The sequence below is a fragment of the Herpailurus yagouaroundi genome, unplaced genomic scaffold (genome assembly GCF_014898765.1).
Source record: "Herpailurus yagouaroundi ecotype Mexico unplaced genomic scaffold, PumYag 190, whole genome shotgun sequence".
NCBI classification, from domain to species: domain Eukaryota; kingdom Metazoa; phylum Chordata; class Mammalia; order Carnivora; family Felidae; genus Herpailurus; species Herpailurus yagouaroundi.
Window position 1 is genome coordinate 19,967,413 of NW_024412421.1, and position 21,254 is coordinate 19,988,666.

Genomic DNA, 21,254 nt, shown 5'->3' on the forward strand with positions numbered 1-21,254 from the left:
GACTGAGCCACCCAGGCGCCCCTGATGTGCTTTCTTCAATGTAGATTAGATTCCCCCCTTTTCTAGAATTTTGAGTAAGTGAAATCACCCACATGTACTCTTTCTTTTCTTTAGCATAATGCTTTTGGGTTTCATCCACGTTCTGTGGATCAAGCGTTGCTGAGTAGCACTGTGTGTGTGCATACTTTAATTTGTTCATCCCCTCACCTACTGATGGACATGTTAGTTTCTTAGGTCTTGAGGTTTACTGTTTTTTTTCTTTTGTGGTGTCTAATCTGCTGAGTACATCTAGTGAACTTTTTATTTCTCATACTGTATTTTTCATATCTAAAGGTTTCCTTTGATTCTGTTTTATAACTTGCATCGCTCTTATTTTTTCATGTGATTTTTTAAGTAGTTGTCATATCTATATTAGCTGGGGTTTTTTGTTTTTTTTTTTAAGAGGACATTACTTAAAGTTTATTTTGAGAGAGAGAGAACATGCGCACATGCGTGAGCCAGTTGGAGAGGGGCAGAGAGAGAGGGGGAGAGAATTTCAAGTAGGCCTCCACACTTTCAGTGCAGAGCTTGACACGGGCTTGATCTCATGAACTATGACATCATGATCTGAGCTGAAATTAAGAGTTGGACCCTTAACCAATTGAGCCACCAGATAGCTGTTTTAACATCCTTATCTTCTGGTTCCACTGCCTCAGTCTTTCCTGGGTTTATTCTGCTGACTAATTTTTATCCTGATTCTGGATTACATTTTTCTTCTTCACATGTCTAATAATTTTTATTTGGATGCTATGTATGGTGGGAGTTTTGCATTGCTGAGTACCAGAGTTTATTGTCTCCCTTTAAAAACTTTGGGGGCATCTGGGTGGTTCAGTCAGTTAAGTGTCTGACTTTGGCACAGGTCATGATTTCATGGTTTGTGAGTTCAAGCCCCACCTTGGACTCTCTGCTGTCAGCACAGAGCCTGCTTTGGATTTTCTATCTCCCTCTCTCTGTCTTGTGTCTGCTCACTCCCTCTCAAAAATAAATAAAAAAAAATTTTTTTTAATAAAAAAAAAGGCTTTGCCTGGCATGCAGTTGGGCTACTAGTAGGTTAGTTTGATCCTTTCAGGGCTTGTTTTTTTTTGTTTTTTTTTTTGTTTTTTTAATTTTTTTTTTTTCAACGTTTATTTATTTTTGGGACAGAGAGAGACAGAGCATGAACGGGGGAGGGTCAGAGAGACAGGGAGACACAGAATCGGAAACAGGCTCCAGGCTCTGAGCCATCAGCCCAGAGCCTGACGCGGGGCTCGAACTCACAGACTGCGAGATCGTGACCTGGCTGAAGTCGGACGCTTAACCGACTGCGCCACCCAGGCGCCCCTCAGGGTTTGTTTTTAAGCTTTGTTGGAGCAGGGTTAGAATAGCTTTATTTATTTATTTATTTATTTATTTATTTATTTATTTATTTATTTATTTATTTTTAAAGATTTTTATTTTTAATCTCTACACCCAATGTAGGACTCGAACTCACAGCCCTGAGATCAAGAGCCACATGCTCCACTGATTGAATCACCTGGCACCCTGGGTTAGAATAATTTTAAGTCCGGTTTTCTCAAAAGTGACATTTTGGGCCTGATAATTTGTTGGGAGGAGCTGTCCTGTGTATTGGAGGATGTTTACCCCTGGCTTCTAACCAGTAGAAGCTGGTATCACCTACTCCCCCACTAGCATTTGTACCAACCAGAAATGTCTCCAGACATTGCCGAATGTCTTGGGGGTGGGTAGGGGCAAAATTGCCCTCTATTGAAAACCACTGTTCCTCCTCCTCCTCCTCCTTCTTCTTCTTCTTTTTTTAATGTTTATTATTTTTCAGAGAGAGCATGAGTAGGGGAAGGACAGAGAGAGAGAGGGAGACAGAATATGAAGCAGGCTCTAGGTTCTGAGCTGTTTGAGAGCCAGATGCAGGGCTCAAACTCATGGACCAAGAGAACATGACCTCAGCCGAAGTCAGATTCTTAACCGACTGAGCCACCCAGGCGCCCCTGTTTTAAGACTACCTTGGTCACACTAGCAAAGCATGGCTTTTCTGGGGTCTCTGCTTAGTGTCTGGTGCTGGCTGAGTGGAACTAGAATGTTTCCCAGTCCTCTGTGAGCTCTGGAAATTATTCAATTTCTAGCTCTATGGTTGTCCTTTGCCAGACTTTCTATATTCTTCTATATGTGTGAATATATTCAACAAGAGGCTTCGGGGGAGTCCTGTGCAGATTTCGGAAACCTGCTTTCTGTGTAACATCCTCTCTGGTCCCTGCCCCCAGTCGTGAGCCCCAGCCACCTGCCCTCTCTCAGCTTCAGTTGCTATCTCTTTACCTCAGCAAGATTGCTACGTTCTGCCTGCCTGACATCGTGCTTTTTGTACAGCATCTGGAAACTACCTACTAGCAGAAAGCCAGAGCAGTTGCAGGGGTCACTTTGTTTCTCTTCTTAGAGAACAAATTTGTTTCCTCTTATTCAACATCTGAAAACACTTGTTTCATATACTTTATCTAGTTTTCTAGTTGACTACAGTGGGTGGCTAAGTTTGATCCCAAGTACTCCACAGGTAACTTGGGGAGCAACATTTGTCCATCTAGTCATGTGGCAAAGACATACAAGGCACTGGGGTAACCACCCCTCCCCAGGTTCCCACTGCACCCTCCTGTATTAGCACTCACATGCTAGATACCAGGCTCTTCAAGAGTATTTATTGAGATTCAGTGGATCATAAAACTTTGTTTATTTGAAGCAAATTGAATAATAAATCATTTTAAGTTACAAAATTGTTTTAAGAATTATTCAGGAGGTAGAATTGGCAGGGCTTGGTGACTGGATGTAAGATGACAGGGAGGAATCAAGAATTCAGCCAATGTTTGCTGGTTGTTGTGGGTGCTAGGTGTTGTTCTAGGCATTGGGGTAAAATGGCAAGCAGAGCAGGCAGGGTCTCTGCTCTCCTGGAGCTGACAAATGATGCCCTGGTTTCAGGGCTGTGTGACCGGTGGTGCCATCCACTGAGGCAGAAGCATCGGAGGGAGAAGCAGTTGTGTAGGGGTTGGGTGCAGTTTGGGATAATATATTTCCGTTCGAGTTTGGCATGATACCAGAGATGTGGGCAGTGCCGTTCAGGAGGGCGGTCTCTGTGCCAAGAGAAAGATGTTTCTTGTCAGCCTCCTTGCATGGCATACTGCCATTGAGCACAAGGGTACTTCATAGCAAGTAGATTACCTGGGTGGCCCAGTCAGTTGAGTGTCCTACTCTTAATTTCAGCTCAGGTCATGATCTCACAGGTTCCTGGATGGAGCCCTGCATTGGGCTCTGTGCTGAGAATGCAGAGCTTGCTTGGGATTTTCTCTCTCCCTCTCTGTCCCTTGCTCTTGAGCATGTGTGCACATACTCTCTCCCTGTCTCAAAGTACGTAAACTTAAAAAAGAAAGTGAAAGTGGACAGTTTTTTCCTTTGCTGTGCTACCACCATATCTCATTACTCTTGTTTTAAAGATTACGTGACTGATGGTCAGCACTGAAGGTTCAAGGCTAGAAAATGGGATCCAGCCCCAGGTCTCCATGACTTCAGGTTTTCTCTACCTCACCCTCCTTTGAGCTTCCTAAATGCTTCTCTTTCCTTTTGTTATCCATGAGACTTGTCTTCTGTGTGGGGAAGATGAGTGGGCTTTGTCAGATGAGAATTTGTGTGCCATTAGAGGTATTTATGGTTAATTCTCTATGATAATTAGCCCCTTCCAAAGTTTATTGTCTCTTGGCTCATTAAAAATTGTAATTGTAGGGGCGCCTGGGTGGCGCAGTCGGTTAAGCGTCCGACTTCAGCCAGGTCACGATCTCGCGGTCCGTGAGTTCAAGCCCCGCGTCGGGCTCTGGGCTGATGGCTCAGAGCCTGGAGCCTGTTTCCGATTCTGTGTGTCTCCCTCTCTCTCTGCCCCTCCCCCGTTCATGCTCTGTCTCTCTCTGTCCCAAAAATAAATTAAAAACGTTGAAAAAAAATTTTTTTTAATTGTAATTGTAGAAGTAACATTACATTACATGATGGAGGCTTGACAAATAGATTCAGCAAAAAGATCTTCCCTGATCCTAGTATTCTAAAACAACTATTATTTGGGGGATTGACTGGTAGCAAGAAATTAACTTAATTAAGGAGGATTTAGTAGAAGGAGCTGGGGATTCTGAATCCTGGATCTTGTAGTATCATTGGAATCATGCAACCTCTCTTGCTTTGGTTTTTCTCTCTCTGTGCAGCCTAGAAATAGAAGTACCAGCATTCAGGGGCACCTGAGTGGCTCATTCACTTAAGCTTCCTACTCTTGATTTCAGTTAAGTCATGATCTTATGGTTCATGGGTTCAAGCCCCAAGGTTGGGCTTCATGCTCATGGCATGGAGCCTGCTCGGGATTTCTCTCTCTCCCCCTCTCTCTGCCTCTCCCCCATTCGTGCTCGCTCGCTCTCTCTCTCTCTTAAAAAAAAAAATAAACTTAAAAAGTAGAAGCATTAAGTTTTTGTTTTTCAAATCATTGTTGTTAATATATTAATAGTTTATTTAATTGTTAATTTGCATCTCTCCAATTGCTAATAAGAATGATACATTTTTGGGGTGCCTGGGTGGCTCAGTTGGTTAAGCACCTGACTCTTGATCTCAGGGTCAGGAGTTCAGGCCTTGTGTTGGGGTCTACACTGGGCATGGGGCCTACTTTAAAAATAAATAAATAAATAACATTTTCCATATAATTGATTGATTTTTCTGTTTTGAATTGTCTCTTTGTATTTTTGCCTGGTTTTCTTTTTGGGTGTTTATAGCTTTCTTACCAGTTCTGCAAGTCCCTTGCAATATTAAATGTACAGAAAAATTGAAAGAGTGGTGTAGTGGACGCTTACATTCTCTTAAGCAAGACTTATCAGTTGCTGGTATTTTGATGTGTATATGTACATCGAAATAGGCTCTTTGGTGAGCCATTGGAAAGTTAGTTGCATGACACTATTGAATTCTTCGGTATATGTGTATGCTTTCAATTTAGTGATCTGTTAACCTTTTATCTTTCACGTATTTGTTGTAAATATTTTTTTGACCGCTTGCTTCTGGCTCTTTGTTCATGTTTCTTAGATGGTGACATGCCATGCCGTGCCAATATCCTGATAACGGAATTGTTTGATACGGAACTGATTGGAGAGGGAGCGCTGCCTTCCTATGAACATGCACACAGGCATCTCGTGCAGGTAGGGAATCAAGGACCTCCCTCGCACATATTGCTGTGATCTCAGCCAGCTCACACAGGTCTCATTGATACAATGTGCTGTGCACAGCCTGAGCCCTCAGTACTTCTCTGTACACCTTAGGGTGCCCTTCATTCCTACAAGACTCTGGTTCTCCTCAATTAGGACTTCTGGATCTCTTATCAGGTCTTTGTAGGCTAGAGTCAAAAGGCAAGAAACTGTGTTTCAATTCAATTCAATTCAGCAAACATTCTTTGAATGTCACCCGTGTATAAGGTGTTCTTGCATCCAGGGAGAAATATCAGACATCCTTCTTGTTTCTAAGATCCACCGTCAGTGACAGTAAAGACTGGATGGGCCAAATGGAGAGGCACACAGAAGCACCACTAAAATTTGTTTTAGGACTGGCGGATGGGGTCTGGGATCAGGAGATGAGGTCATGTGTAGAGATGGTGGAATTTGGAAAGGCACTGAGAAGAGAGAGAGGTATCCCAGGTAGAGGACCTATTTGGTAGGTCAGTGAGAACACCACACTGAGTGGGCTTGTGAGCTAATGGTGGAGAGTGGGGGAGAGGGTGGAAGGCCTTGAATGCGAAACCATTCCAGTTAGAAGAATTTGGGTAGTGATAATCGTTGACAGTTTTGGGGGAAGGGAGAAGCGTGTTGAAAGTGTTATCTCAGGGATGTTGGTCTTTTTTTTTTATGGACATAAGCTTCCCCAGAGGCAAAAGCCAGGTGGGGAGGTATGAGTGTCTGTTTCTTTTGCTGCCACCTGTCCTGTGGGAACCATCCAGGTGAGCCTGCAACTGTCCCAGTCTGGGGCCCTCTTTGGGGATTCTTGGTGTTCGCACAATGAAGAATGTGGCTCCTTCCAGGGCAATTGGGTACATAGTCCACCTTACTCACACGGTCAGCATGTGATGGTGATTGTTCCACAGATCCCTACGCTGTGTGAGATGTCTCATTGTCTCCAAAATGTGAAATCTTTTTCTAGTAATGTTAGTAATTATTGCTCTTTCTTCACATTAAAACCATCAGCTAAAGCAAAACAAAACAAAACAAAAACTACCAACTAGATGAATCCCTGAAACAGAGAATGAGGATGTTAGAATTATGCTAGTGTTGCCCAATTGGTCTTTTCTCTAATACATTTAATAATTATGAGTTGTGCAGGCAGCCATCTGCAGTTTCCTTTCTCAGCTGACCTGTGCAGCTAGGTGTCCATTGTCTGGGGGTATTTTTTTTTTAATGTTTGTTTATTTTTAATGTTTATTTATTTATTTTGAGAGTGAGCAAGTAGGGGGAGGGACAGAGAGAGAGGAGAGAAAGAATCCCAAACAGGCTCCATGCTATCAGCACAGAGCCCGATGTGTGGCTCGATCCCGCAAGCTGTGAGATCATGACCTGAGCCAAAACCAAGAATCAGGTGCTTAACTGACTGAGCCACCCGGGTGCCCCTCCACTGTCTGTTCTAATCGCTATCCCCATCTGTCCACCCTGTTTCTGAGATTGAAAGAGTTATGGCTTTACACAAAGGCTTCCATTGCCCTGTCCCTCTTCCTGCCTTGTTGAGGGTCATGGAACTAGGATGCTGGCATGTCTAACAGATAGTCCATCTGATGTCCATGTGGTGATGAATGACCCAGTGATTAATCTGAGAAGGTAAATTTATCAAGTGCCTTCATTTTTCTGGGCTCCTTTTTGAGTACCAGGAATATGAAGGTGCACTCCCAGACAGGCAGGTAGGTGAGCAGGTTATCCCAGTACAGTTGGAGTTATGCTCAGATGGTCAGTGGGGTGAGATCCTGTCCGCTCTGGTAGGGTATGATGGGGAGCATGAAGGGAGATAAAGCTTGAGCTGAGTCTGTCTTCAAGAGTCATCAAGTATTGGCCTGGCAGACGAGGGTATTCTCAGTAGAAAAGGTCAGCATGCAGAAAGATGTGAAGAAGAGCTGGTACAGGGCGAGTTGTTGGCATTATGGGTAGTGTGGGAGGCAGGGCTACATTCAGATGGGCCCCTGTGCTCCAGAAGGCAGTGTGTTACCACAGGAGGGGATTGACATTGGATTCATGCAGGCAGGCATTTGGAGAGCAGTTGAGGTGTAAGATCAGAGGTAGGAAGACTGATTGGAAGGTGGTTGGGGTCATCCAGGCCCTGAGGCTGAGACGAGCCTCAGCTGAGACCAGGGAAATGGGCCTGGAGAGGTAGACTTGGGGAGGAGGAAGGTGGTCAAGGACTTGGTAATTACTTAGATGTGGAGGCATTGAGGATGATGCCAGGGTTTGGGGCTAGGTGATTAGATTGGATGTTGGTGTTCCCTACTGAATGGGAGGACCACCAAACCCGGGAAGGAGGGGGAGAAGTGAAGTTGATTTGTTTGGTTTAGATAGAGTTTGAGCTATCTGAGGGTCAGCCAAATGGAGTGGACCAGAAGGCTTTTGGACACGTGGTATTTGGTAAACGAAATACCAAATTTCCCTGGCTGAGCTCCCTCAGGGGAGAGTATGTGGAGGGAGAGAAAGGTGGGCCCAGACCAAGTCTGGAGTTCTCTCTGAAGGATGAACAGGGGAAGTTTAGCCTTCTGAAGGAGACAGAGGGGGAGAACAGTACTTCTAATCAGGGGTCATGCTTGGAGACTTTTTCGTTGTTACAACTGAGATGGGGATGCTATTGGCATCCTTGTGGTTAGAGGCCAAGGTGTTGATAAACATGGTATGATGCACCAAACAGCCCCATACCAAAGGATCATCTGGCCCAAGAGGTCACTAGTACTAAGGTAGAGAAACCCTATGCCTGTCATTTCCCTCCAGTAGTAGCTGTGTCTTCCTCATGGCTGGGCCCCTGGTGCCTGGTGCGTAGAGGCTGTCAGGTGAAAGAATGGGGTAGGAGGGAAACTGGATGAGGTGTTTCAGCCAAAGCCAAACAAGGGGAGCAATTGGCAGTGCCCAGTGAGGCCAGGGGATTAGGTCATCTGAGGGTGGACACTTGTCCATTGGGCTGTGCAATAAGGTTCTGGCGTCTGGGTGAGAGCTGTACCTGAGAGAAACTCTGAGCCCAGTGCCAGAATTACTGCTTCGCAGGAAGTCTTGGACTCTTTCTTCAAAGTTGATGTGGGAGTTAATCAGCATGATAACAATTAAGGGTTATTTTTGAAGTATTTAAAAGTGTCATGTAGCCAGGAATTTATCTGACATAAATCATTTTAGATATAGCATGTATTCTTTTTGAAATGTGGTTCCTTTTTTCTCCTTTCCCAAGGACATTAGGCCAAAAACAGTTCACTGTTCTGATAGTGGTAAGGCGTTAGATGCTGCTAAACTGACCTGATATTAAGGAACAAACCCTCTCCCTCTCCCTTTCCCTCTCCCCCTCCCCCCTCCCTCCCTCCCTCTCTCCCTCTCCCCCCCCTCCTCTTCTGTCTTTTTTTTTCTTGAGAGAGACAGAGAGTACAAGCAGGGGAGAGGGGCACGCTCGGGGGAGAGGCAAAGAGAGAAAGTGGGAGAGAGAATCCTAGGCAGGCTCCATGCTCAGTGTGGAGCCCCACACAGGGCTCAATTCCAAGATCCTGCGATTATGACCTGTGCTGAAATCAAGAGTCTGATGCTCAACTGACTGAGCCTGAGCCACTTAGGCATGCCTGGAACAAACCTCTTTTGATCCATGAGGATTACTGTGGGTTTATTTTCTAATAATATACTGGTTTGTTTTTTCTTCTTTTGTTTTTTTAACAAACTTAGGAAAACTGTGAGGCAGTGCCTCACAGAGCAACTGTCTATGCTCAGCTGGTGGAGTCCAGGAGGATGTGGTCGTGGAATAAGCTCTTTCCTATCCCCGTGCATACCAGCTGTGGAGAGCAGGTCATCGTCCCCCCCTTGGAACTGGAGAGATGCCCTGGTGCACCCTCTGTCTATGACATTCAGCTGAACCAGGTGTCATCCGCTGACTTCACTGTCCTCAGTGATGTGCTGCCTATGTTCAGGTACCAAGAAGCCACCCCAGCTGACGGCGCTTTAAGATATTTGGTGGAATTGAGGTCTTTAGAAGTTCTTCATGAGTGAGAAGGAAACCTAGCTGAGGTCACCTGCTTCTGAAGGCAGGAGTCCATTGCAGACAAGTCCCATTGCTAGTGATGTCACCATAAAAGCTTAAAAATGGAGTGTGTGGGCTTAAAATACACTTAAATTCTTGCATATTCTTCCACAGTGTGGACTTCAGCAAGCAAGTCAGTAGCTCAGCAGCTTGCCACAGCCGGCAGTTTGAACCTCTGGCATCTGGTCGAGCTCAGGTGGTTCTCTCTTGGTGGGACATTGAAATGGACCCTGAGGGGAAGATTAAGTGCAGCATGGCCCCCTTCTGGGCACACTCAGACCCAGAGGAGCTACAGGTAAGAGATAATACCTGAGCACATTTTCATGTAAATCAGGAAACTTACCCACTTATGGTTGTGGGAAAGTAACGTGTTGAACCTTAGATTCACAAGAATTTAGAGACTGGAGGGGCTATGTCAGAATCAATGTCAGAGAAGAGTTAAACAAACAAAAATCCCCAAAAGGCAAGGCTGCCTATCATAATAAGATATAAAATAGATCTCTCAGCCGAATTCAGGCAGCATCCACAGAGGGGGCCTTGGGGAAACTTGGATGTGCTGGCTCTCCCAACTCCCAGCACAGCTACTCTCAGAGCCCACACCCCTTGCCCCCGAGTAATCCCAGGGAGCCTCACATCAAGTTGGAATGGAGGACTACAGTCTGTCTGCAGACTTATTTTCTGCGTGGCCTCAAAATCTAGCTTTTCTAAAAAAAAAACGGGTACCTTTTCTAGCTCAATTGAAAGTGGGTGAGGACGTGAACTGCAGAAAAGGAAATGCAGAGTACTGTTTAACATGTGAAAAGCTGTTCAGTCTCACTCATAAGAGCAGTGCACATGTAAACTGCAGTGAGACATGATTTTCCACCTGTTAGTGATGAAGTTCAGGAAATTTGGTAATGCACTGTCGGGAGAGCTGTGGGGACAACTGGCCAGTGAGCATCACAGCTTCCATGGAGCACAAGGAGGCCTACCTAATCTGTCATCAGAGGAAGGATGCCACTTCCAGACATTTAGGTTCTGGATAGATTGGTGTCTGTGTATAATGACGTGTGCTGGGATACTCACTGCAGCCCTGATTTAACAGAAAAGACTGGAACAACCTAGAAGCCACCAGTAGGGGACTGCATCCTTACTGATGCTAAGAGAGGCAGCTCTCTTATCACTGATGGAGAATAATCTCTAGGATGATCATTAAGTGAAACAAAAATAGAGGTGCTGAACAGTGTGTGCTATGCCAATGTTGGTATCAATAAAAATAAGATGTATGTGTTTATGAGTGTATATGTGTGGTGGGTGTGTATAAGAATATATTTGGAAGAATCCACATAAATTGGTAAAAATGGTTGTTTCTGGGAAGGGGGCTAGAGGTTAGGGGTGAAAAGCAAACTTACTTTTTATTCCATGACCTTTTTATATCTTTTGAATTTTCTCTCAAGTGCACGTGTTGTCCACCCCTTATATGCACACCTAAAGGGAAAAAAAGTGGGAAAGGTGCCTGTTCAGGGCCAAGGAATCAAGCCTTCCTTTTCCGCCTGGGAGGCCCTGGGGCACCATCCTCTCTCTGTGTTTTGTTGTCCTGTTAACCATTTGCTGGGCACTGGGTTTATCTTGATTGCTCATCTGCTAGTTCTAGTGTGACTTCTAAGGATGACCTTAGCTGCTCCCCTGCTCTCTGAGTTACTGCTTAGGCCAAAGGGTCATGACTGCTACAGGATTGCACTTGGTCCCTTTCCCCCCTCCCGGGCCTTTGAGGTCCCTCTTCTCCCTTCTGCCCTCCACTTGTCTGGCATTGGGCGTTGTGTGACTCCAAGCAGTGTGTATGAACTTCCTCGGCATATCCTGGTCCTCTGCAGGCTCAGGGTGTATTTGGGGGTGGGAGGAGGGCGTGGGTCAGAATTCTTCTACAGAATTGAGATTGACGCTGGGCTGTTTTCTTTCCCTTTGGGAGTGTGAGGATACAAATTAGCATAAGAATGCAAAGTGCTAGTGATCTCATTTGCATATCTTCAAAGTGCTACTTGAATTCACGTGGAAGACTTGCTGGGTAACCACATACTGCCCAAACTGAGACTGAGACAGACCCAACCCAGTGAGTGATTGGAGCAGGGCCTTCTATCTAGGCGGCAGTAGTGGATGCTTGTCCCTAGGTCTCCTGACTTTGTGTCCTTCCTTTACCAGTGTTTTGTACAGTTTGTGCCCTTTGTTTACCAGTGGTGGCCTGTGGACTGTTAGAAATGTGAAGAGCTGCTTGCTAATGCATTTCTCTCTTGACTTCACTAAACTGCTCTTGGTTTGAAATATATTCAGTTTGTCTCACCTTGGGCAGTGGGTTCTGTCAGCAGACCTTTAGCTTAAGAACCTGGGAGGCTGGCGTGTTGAGGACTTGATGATGATCAGGGAGCATTATGGGAGCCTGGGAGGGGTTGGGGACGGCTTCTTTTGTCTTTGGGTCAATTTGCATAGTAAGGAATGAACTACAGGTTTTAGAGAATCTGTTTTTTCCTCCTTGTGTTTCCTTATTCTACAGTGTGTCTAGTTACATTGTCATTTTCTAGCTTTTATGTTCAAATAGACATCTTAGATACCTGGGGCTGTCATTCACCTGCGTTTTAGTTAGATCCAAATCTGGGGAGGGCGGAATGCTTCCTGAGAAGTAAGGCTGGTGTCAGCCTCATTTGGGTCTGCGCCCAGCAGTGATGGAGTCTCCCAGGGGCCAAGTTTTTCTTAGTTCCTGATGATGACAGAGAATGAGTACACGCTTGTGTCATCAGAATTGAGCCAGGCATCCACTTTTTAGGACAGTTCTTTCTTTTTAAAAAAGAGGCTTAAAGGTTATGAGAGTAATAAACCTTGTGTAAAACAAAAATGAATCCAAAGTCACTCAGGGTCCTGTCACTGCTAAGAACTCCCTTCCTTTGATCTCTTTCCATATGCACAGATTTTGTCAGTGCTGACTTCTAGTTTCATGCTGCACTAGTCATGATAGTTACCATTTTCAGTGTCTGTGAATATTCTGAATAAGATTTTTCTGAGCTGCTGGACATTTGGTCCAGTTTTTGCTAGTATAAATCTGTAATAAGGGTGTTCCTGAGAATATAGCTTTTTTTCCTTTTTTGTTTGCATTTTCTTAGCATAGAATCCTGTATGTGGGGTTTGTAGTGTCAAAAAGGATCAACACAGCGTATTAAGTTGACTCTGGATCCTTGTATACCATGTTTCACAATTTAGAGTATTCCAGGTCTTTAAAAACTATTTAATTCAAAAGAATAAACAGGACAAAACCTTTCTGTACTATTTCCCCAACTTTTTATTTTGAAAAATTCTAAATCCATAGAATAAATGAAAATAAACATTGAGATGCCCTTTACTTAAATGTAACAGTTATTTACATTTGCCATGTTTGCTTTCTCTCCCCCTTCCCTCTCTGCCTTCCTTTGTGTGTGCACACACGTGAGGTGGAGGCATGCACATGTACACACACATACACACACATGACAGAGAGGCTGGAGTCCCCTCTCCTAAACCCTTCTGGAAGACTGCTTCCCTGGGCTGTATCCTTGAAGCCAGCAAGCCTTCAGGACATGAACCTCTCTGACTTGAGAATCTTCTTATTTATCTCTGTGGCAAGAGTAGTCATCTGTAGTCCACAGCATGGTCTCCCTGCAAGCTGATTTTTGGCTTAGATTTTGGCTCCTGGATTAGAGACGTTGCTCTTTTTGCAACTTGGGGACAGCTGATATCTCTGTTCCCTATTTCAGTGGCGGGACCACTGGATGCAGTGTGTGTACTTCCTGCCACAAGAAGAGCCTGTTGTCCAAGGCTCAAGCATCTACCTGGTAGTGCACCATGATGACTATTGTGTATGGTACAGCCTCCAGAGGACCAGGTATGCCCCAAGTCTTGTGGTGGGGGGAAGCACTGGGCCTGTGATACTGTGTACTTACGTAAGTTCACCTTATAAACAGTGTAGAGGCACAAGTGGGCACGCGTGTGTCTGAACAGAATTAAACAAGAGCAAGAGTTTTTGAGTAGATGTGTTAGTGCCCATTGGCATGTTCTTAGAAGAGACTGCCCTGGTTGCAGGGCCCCTGTTTGGGGGAGACATGAATGAGAAGTCTCGGGTTGGGGGACCCTCCAACCTCTAATGCCTACTTGAAAGCCAGTTCCTGGACTCATGCCCTCTAGAGGATGTGGGTGTGCCCACCATGGCTTGTTTAGTTTTAGTGGGGCCGATCCCTATGCCCATCTCTGTGCCATGCCTTCATGCTTGCCGGTGTCTAGCAGGTTATGCTCATCATGTGTGTCTATTTCCTGGCTTAGCCCTGAAAAGGACAGGAGAGTCTATCCAGCACGCCCCGTGTGTGACTGCCAAGCTCACCTGCTCTGGAACCGGCCTCGGTTTGGAGAGATCAACGATCAGGACAGAACTGATCAATACATCCAGGCTCTGCGGACAGTAAGTGTCCAGCCCCTTGGGTGGTTATAGTCAAGAAGGAGTTTGTAGCATGGGCCTCAGGTCATTGCTTGCTTATAATTTGCAGGTTTTGATTTCTGTACTACCTGGCTTTTGGGTGGGCACTCAGATAGTAGCCAGGAAGCATGTTACTAGACTTTCTGAGGGCTTGTTCTCTGCTGTCCTGTGAGAACCTCTGCCTGGGAGCCTTACCTCAGCCGTTGCCATTGTCCCTCTAGACACTTTGCCTTTGTGGTCACTAGTAGTTCCTGTGGATAATCCCAGTGGATTCAGCCACCCCATTCTTCCTTTCATCTGCTGCATTCTTTCTAAAATTTTCTAAAATATGAGTCTGGTTATGTAACTCTCCTGCCTGAAACCTTTGCTCCCTGCTGCGTGTAGCAGGAGTCTCTCAGCTCAGGACTATACAGAGGGTTTGGAGAAGTGTCTTTTGGACCTCTTGGAGTTGTATGCAGAAATATGTGTGCACATATGTACATGCATGCATTTTGGCACGAGGGAAGATCCCAGCCATCTAAAGTTTCTCTCAAAGGGATCTATGACCTATAAAGTACTCCCTGCCTTTGGCAAGTCACTCAAAAGCCCAAGCTGTCTGTTCTGTGACCAGAGAGGGAAGAGGCTTATGGTAAACTGAGAGATGGCCTCTAGCAAGTGGGGCAGGTCTTCAGGTGGGCCTTGTAGGACAGCTTGGGGATAGTCTCTCCTGACAGTGAGGTCTGGGTAGGGAGAGGTGGGTGAGGTGGTTGCACTGGAGGGTGGGGGCTGCTTACTGCCTACAAGGCAAGCACAAGTCTGGGGCTACAAGAAGATCCAGCTGGGTGTTGAGGGGTGGATTGAATGATCACAGAGTGAGTTAATGGGGCTAGGAGAAAGGAAGTGTTTCTGTCAGTTTTCCAACAAGAATTTCTTGACCTGCTATAAGAAAACGTATTGAGGTTGTTATTTTCCTGCAGGTGCTGAAGCCAGACAGTGTCTGCCTGTGTGTCAGTGACGGCAGTCTGCTCTCCTTGTTGGCCCATCACCTTGGGGCAGAGCAGGTACCAGACCGCATTCTGCCAGCTTCCTGAGGGCAGCTCTTGAGTTTGAATATCACATGGTCTGGGTACACAGTTCTGTGACTAAAGGCCTTTGCAAGTGCAGCTGCCATGCATGTGGGGGCTTTGGGGTTTATTGCCTCCGTGTGCAGACAGGAGTCAGGCTGTAGCTATTCCCATATAGCTGCAGCTCCAGTGTCTCAGTGCTCCTTGCTAGCATCAGTGCAGAAAGTGGGTGCTGTCTCAGTGGGTAGTGAGCACAGGTAGACTTGGTAGGTGGTACATTCTGCCTTGGAATTATCTTGTTGGGTTTTAACCTTTTTTTTTTTTTTTTTTTAAATTTTTTTAAACTTTTATTTAGAGGGAAAGAGAAGGGGAGGGACAGAGAGCAGGGCGGCGGGTGGGGGGACAGAGGATCCAAAGTGGGCTGTGCGCTGAACAGCAGAGAGCCTGATGTGGGGCTCGAATTCACAAACCACAAAATCGTGATCTGAGCCGAAGTTGGACACTCAACCAGCTGAGCCACCCAGGTGCCCCAGTTTTAAATCTTTAATTTCTTCTTTTTTAATGTTACTTAGAACAAGAACGAGTGGGGGAAGGGCAGAGAGAGGGGGAGACAGAGAATCCCTAGCAGACTCCATGTTCAGCTCAGACCCCCGATGCAGGGCTCGAACTCAAAACCATGAAATCATGACCTGGGCCGAAATCAGGAGTCAGATGCTTAACCAGCTGAGCCGCCCAGACGCCTGTTAATCTTTAATTTCTTTGTCAAATGAATCTCTAATAGCATCGTATTCTTTTTAGGTATTTACAGTAGAGAGCTCAGCAGCTTCTCATAGACTGATGAAAAAAGTAAGTGACTGTTGTTACTAAACTATCAGGCGGGGAGGCAGGTCAGGGGCCTGCCTTGCTGAGTGTGGGATTGATTGCTCTGATGCTGTCTTGGCAGTAAGGGAGCTGGTGAGAGTTCCCACCTTGAGAGCTGGTGTAGAAGTCTTCTGGGGCTGTCGCTGAATAGCAGCAAACATTTAGACTCTATTTTTTTATGGCTTTTCTCCTCGCTTCACATAAAACTAAAAAAGCTGCAATCTTTGCAGTGCTATAACTGAATTTATGATTTGTTTTTGGGACCCAGTGCCCAGGGAGTCAACACTCACAAGCTGACCTGACTGATTGGTTCCATGATGGTATTTCTTCCCTTGGCCATCGATTGGTTTTTATTTCCTTTCTGAAGGAAACTACCAGAACTACAAGCCTATTGCTAAGTCCTGCTGATACGTCTGTAAGAGAAATTTCTTTTGCTGGTACAACATTTTGCTTGGTGCACAGGATGCCCCTGGAGGAGAGGATTTTCACAAAGCAGATAAACGTGGTGCTTAGAACAGTTTGGCCAGAAAACTGCAAGCATACAAAACAACTTTGAGATGTTTTTTTCTGGACAAAAACAATACTTTCATTTTTTTTCCTCATAAGATTTTCAAGGCTAATCACTTGGAAGATAAAATTAATATAATAGAGAAACGGCCTGAATTGTTAACATCTGCAGACTTGGAGGGTAAAAAGGTGAGTGGCAGGGGCTCTGCATTCGCATGGACAGCACAGCACCGAGATGGCCTGAGTCCCCCTTCTCTTCTCAGGCCATACAGTGGGTCCCATACCTAACTCAGCCCCTGTGGGAATGTGGTGAGGCATTGCATAGATGTCTGGTCTGCAAATACATGAGCTACTCTGAACTCTGACCGATCTCTGCTCCTTCCGAGTGAGGACAGAATGGTTCTGTTAGGATGAATAGCCGCCTGTTGTGGCCTCTCTGCCTTATCCCTTTACAGTGCTCCAGCTCCCGTTCACTCCTGTTATTTTGGTTCACTTTTCACCGTTCTGCTTACTTCCTGCCACCTTGGCAGTTGATCTTCTGTCCCCTACGGTTGGTCTTGTCACACAATCCACCCACCACCCGTTGCTTCTAAAACTACTCCCACCCCTTAGTAATCCTGAGATGTAAACACAGTCTTCTGCTGCCTTTCCTCCCACTGGCCCCCTGGGCCCTCATGACTCAGGGGCCTCTCCCTTCTCAACACATTTCTTTTTAGGGCCTTAAGAGACTGCTTTTTCCAGGTTTTTCTCTTATTTTTCTAGCTGCTCTTCCTGAGCTTTTCATGGGTTTCTCTTCCTTCACTTGATCCTTCCATAGCAGTCTTCTGATGGTTTCTCCCTGTCTGTTCTCTCCTCTCCCTCTGTGCCTCCTCTCTCTCTCTAGGTGATCATGTCCTTTCCCATAAGGGAATCTTTGGCCTCCAAAGCTGGGTCTGCAAATCTCTCATGTCCAAGTGCCCACTGGATGCTTTCCTTGCATATCCTGCAGGCCCTTCAAGCTGGAATCCATCACCTTTCTTCACCAGCTTTTTAACAGCTTTACTGAGATGTAATTGACATACCATAAAATTAACCCATTTCAAGTGTACAGTGATTTTTTAATAAATTTTTAGAGATGTACAACTATCACACACTCTAGTTTTAGAGCATTTCCATCACCCAGCTCCTAGCCCCAGGCAAGCACTGATCTGGTTTCTTTGTATCAATTTGTCTTTTCTGGGCATTTCATATAAATGGAGTAGAACAATACATGGTTTTTAGTGTTGGGCTTCTTTCACTAGTCGCACTTTTGAGGTTCATCCGTGTTGTAGAATGTGCCAGTATTTTATTACATTTTAATCCTGAATAATATGCCATGTCACATTTTGTTTATCCATTTACCTGTTGGTGGATATTTGGATTGTTTCTTCTTCTTCTCTCTTCTCCTTCTCTCTTCTCTTTCTCTCTTCTTCTCTCTTCTTCTTTTAATGCTTGTTTATTTTTCAGACAAAGAGAGTGAGCAGGGGAGGGGCAGAGAGAGGGAGACAGAAGATCCAAAGCAGGCACTGCCCTGACAGCACAGAGCTCCATGTAGAGCTCAGACTCACAAACCACAAGATCAGGACCTAAGCTGAATTTGGACGCTTAACCATTTTTGGCTGTTAGAATAATACTGCTGTGAGCGTTGATATATGTCTTTGTGAAGATATGTGTTTTCAGTTCCCTCAAATGCTTAGGCTTAGAATTGCTGGGTTGTGTAGTATTTTTGTTTAACTTTTTAAGGTACTTCTAAACTGTCCAGAGAAGCCATACCATTCCACATCCCCCTTACACACGAAGGTTCCAGTTTCTCTGTATCTTTACCAGCACTTGGTATTGTCTTTTTTATTACAGTCATTTTCACGAGTGTGAGTTTTAATTTGTATTTGCCTAGTAACCACTGGTGTTGAATACGTTTCCTGTGCCCATTAATTGCTCCATGTCTAGCTAGCTGAAATCACTCTTCAGGTCTTTTGCCCATTTCTCCCTATGCCTTTTCTTTTAAGGAGAGTTTTTTTGAGATCTAATTCACATACCATACAGTTCACCCACTTAAAGTGTGAAATTCCATGATTTAGTATATTCATACAGTTGTACAATCATCACGAGTCAATTTTTAGAACATTTTTATCACCTAAAATGAAACCCATGCCCATTAGAAGTCACTTCTCATTTGCCCCCTGCCCTCCCAGCCTCTAGGGAACCACCAGTCTACTTTTTGTCTACGAATTTGCCAATTCTGGACATTTCATGTAAGTGGAATCATGGGATATGTGTGGTCTGTTTGAGACTGGCTTCTTTCAAGGTTCATCCATGTAGCATAAATCAGTACTACATTTCTTTTTACTGCTAAATAACATCCCATTTCATGGATAGGCCACATTTTGTTTATCTGTTCATTCGTTGCTGGACACTTGAGTTGTTTCTGTTTTTTGGTTGCTATAAATGATGCTGCCATGAACACTCAGTACAAGTTGCCCTTTTTTTCCTCATAGATGAGGATTAAAAACTTACTCTAGTTCTGGGGAGCCCGGGTGACTGAGTTGGTCAGCATCTGACTTCAGCTCAGGTTATGATCTTACAGTTTGTGAGTTCGAGCCCCACATTGGGCTCTGTGCTGATAGCTAGGAGCCTGGAACCTGCTTTGGATTCTCTGTCTCCTTCCATCTCTGCCCCTCCCCAGCTCACTCTCTGTCTCTCAAAAAGAAATAAATGTTAAAGAGAAAGCTACTCCACTTCTATAAGCCACTGATAATGGTGCGCTGGCTAGACTCTAGGTGACTAGTGTGGTGAATAGAAAGGGTGAGAGCAGGCATTCTTGCCTTGTTCTGATGTTGCAGGGCAGGGAACACTCAGGACCAGCTCTTTTCTGTCTTTGGTGTTTCCATCTGCATCTTTGTTACCTCAGCCAGACACCTAGATGTCATCTCAGATTGGCCCCTCCCTTGAGGTCCTTCTGCTTGGGCCCAGCCCTGGGTGCCCTGTGTCCTCCACATCTGTTGTGTCTCCCAGTCCTTCCTTCTGTACACTCCCTGCTCCTTTCCTGGACCACTGCAGTACTCACCCAAGTCCCTGTGGGTGGTCTCTCCGTATGTTTCATAGTCGTCAGAGGACTCTTTCTAAAACACATTCCTTCTCATTTTGAACCCCCAGTTAAAGCTTTTAGAGATCCCCTCTTACCATCAGGAAGGAGTCCAGCCTCCTTGACCTTTCATAAGCTGCCTTTGGGCATCCTAACTCCTTTCCACCTCTCTGGCCTCACCCTTTACCATCCTACCCTGCATACTCATGTAACAAGCTCTTGATGGGCCTTGCTCTCACACCCATGCTTATTCCCCTGCATACCTCTGCTAGAATCCCCAGTCCTTTGCTTTTCCTATTCATACATTTGTTCATTTGCTCAGCAAATATATACTAACCATCTGCTCTGAGCCAGGCACTTTGCAAAGTGCTGGGGATACTGTGCTGCCAATGTCCCCACTTCTGTGGTGCTCAGAACCTACTGAGGAAGACTGCTAGAGGAGCACTGATAACAGTTTGTTATGATAAGCTGAATGGGAATCTACCCACAGGATGCCATTCAGGAAGATGTTATCTACACTGGCCCTTCCCATGAAGGGCCCAACCCTGGGGTCCCTCCACATGTCCCTTCCTCACTTCTGTCAAACCACACTGTTCAAGGATAACCCCAGCCCTGTCTGTTCCCTCTTCTACTCTGCACTCCTGAGGACAGGGCTCATGTCTGCTCATCTTCAGGCAGGTGCAGACCTGGCATGCTTGTTGGTTGAGGGAATGGATGCCCTTTTATTTCCATGTTTCCCATGAACCTTGTGACCTGTCCTTCACCCTTTAGCAAAATCGTTCTGACATCTTGGCCCCCCTTCTTGCTCTGATTGCCAGATCTCTCTCCTCCTGGGTGAACCATTCTTCACTACCAGCCTGCTGCCCTGGCACAACCTGTACTTCTGGTATGTGCGGACTGCCGTGGACCAGCATCTGGGGCCTGGTGCTGTGGTGATGCCCCAGACTGCCTCGCTGCACACTGTGGTCGTGGAGTTCAGGGTAGGCCCCTCAGAAGTTGTTGCAGAAAGGGCAGGGGCTGGGGGTCTTTATTTTCTTGCAGAGACCTTGGGTGCAGATAGAGCAATGTGAGTCTTAATGATATGGGCCTCTGCTTTTCTGTATCAGCACACTGCAGGGTTGAATGGAAGAGACTTGCCTTTGTACAAATGCGGTAATTTGGCATGTGAAATGGAAATGGCTGTGTGCTGTCATTTTACAATTATCCCTTATCAGAATAATTAAAAAAAACATAAATGAAGAGTTTCAGAAGACATGCTGTGCAGCTCACTCTGTTCTTATTAAAAGTTGACGCTCCAGTTGTTAAAAGCATTTTGAGATGGAAAGTCAGCTTCTTTATGTAACAAAAAATTGAAAAACTTTATTTTAATTTCCTCATCAAAGCAGAACCAGTCACAAAGTCATTTTGGGAAAGACGTTTCTTCTTAAAAGGATTTTGAAATGCTTTCAACCTGAGAAGTAGAGTGAACCTCATTTGATATTTCTTTGATAAGAACGGCTTCACCCATTGGTAGCTTAGTGTCTCCATCAGTGATTATCTGGGCATTTCTTCTGTGTTGTCTATTTACCTGGCGAGATTTCCACGGGAGTTCTGGCTTTCTTGGCCCAGGAGGGAATGTGGGAATGATGCTCATTCCCAGACATATATCCAGGAAACAGGACACAAAATTGGCTAGCCTCAGTGCGCTTCTGGTCCCTTCTCTCCCAATGTCCTCACATCCTGTTTATAGGCACAGAGCCTCAGGAACTGGTTTACAGATTTCTTCCCAAAGAAACCCCATCCCAGTGGCTCTGGTTGATTGTCCCCTGTAGGAGAGGACTTGATCATGTGACACTTTGCAGATTTCAGTAACCTTCCCAGATCCTTGGTGTTTCTGAGGCCTTTCAATCATGGGGTCTCTTCCAAGTGTGTGGGAATAGCAAGGGGTGCCTTTTTGGGGCTGTCCCCTTCC

General features: G+C 45.4%; 1 protein-coding gene across 12 annotated transcripts in view; it reads left to right on the top strand.

The window, feature by feature from the left end:
* Positions 1-21,254, top strand: part of PRMT7 (protein arginine methyltransferase 7) — a 51,746-nt gene that overhangs the window by 28,122 nt on the left and 2,370 nt on the right. For 11 of the 12 annotated variants that reach the window (XM_040442894.1, XM_040442891.1, XM_040442890.1 and 8 more), the window contains 9 exons: positions 5,122-5,234; positions 8,970-9,211; positions 9,436-9,616; positions 13,080-13,207; positions 13,642-13,777; positions 14,749-14,832; positions 15,634-15,681; positions 16,303-16,392; positions 20,122-20,283. In XM_040442894.1, coding sequence (XP_040298828.1) covers positions 5,122-5,234; positions 8,970-9,211; positions 9,436-9,616; positions 13,080-13,207; positions 13,642-13,777; positions 14,749-14,832; positions 15,634-15,681; positions 16,303-16,392; positions 20,122-20,283 — 1,184 coding nt within the window. The remainder of the gene's footprint in view (positions 1-5,121; positions 5,235-8,969; positions 9,212-9,435; positions 9,617-13,079; positions 13,208-13,641; positions 13,778-14,748; positions 14,833-15,633; positions 15,682-16,302; positions 16,393-20,121; positions 20,284-21,254) is intronic. The other variant, XM_040442898.1, reaches the window with a different exon arrangement.